Below are 220 nucleotides of genomic sequence, written 5' to 3'. Positions count from 1 at the left end.
GTCACCATGACCCCCCAGGGCCGCTGCCTGCTCCTCCTGCTCTGCCTTCTGCCCTGCCCAGGGGTCTGGGCGAGCAGGGACACCCCAGGGCCAGAGCTCTCGGCAGCCTCCTTCCTTCAGGATCTCCTCCGGCGCTACGGCGAGAGCGAAACCCTGACCCTGAAGCAGCTCAAGGCACTGCTGCACCGCCTGGACGTGGGCGTGGGGCCAGCCAACCTCT

At 68.6% G+C, this 220-nt stretch overlaps 1 protein-coding gene across 1 annotated transcript in view; it reads left to right on the top strand.

Moving 5' to 3' along the window:
- Positions 1-6: 6 nt before the first annotated feature.
- The window catches only part of SLC39A14 (solute carrier family 39 (zinc transporter), member 14), a gene marked incomplete at its 3' end in the record, with an annotated part of 3,826 nt that continues 3,612 nt past the window's right edge, over positions 7-220 (top strand). The window contains exon 1 of the mRNA XM_008944494.1: positions 7-185. Within this exon, the coding sequence (XP_008942742.1) occupies positions 7-185 (179 nt within the window). The remainder of the gene's footprint in view (positions 186-220) is intronic.

This window comes from Merops nubicus, unplaced genomic scaffold, assembly GCF_000691845.1.
Source record: "Merops nubicus isolate BGI_N331 unplaced genomic scaffold, ASM69184v1 scaffold30397, whole genome shotgun sequence".
In the NCBI taxonomy this organism is placed as follows: domain Eukaryota; kingdom Metazoa; phylum Chordata; class Aves; order Coraciiformes; family Meropidae; genus Merops; species Merops nubicus.
Note: the sequence above shows the minus strand (reverse complement) of the source record. Positions and strands in the feature narration are given on the sequence as shown.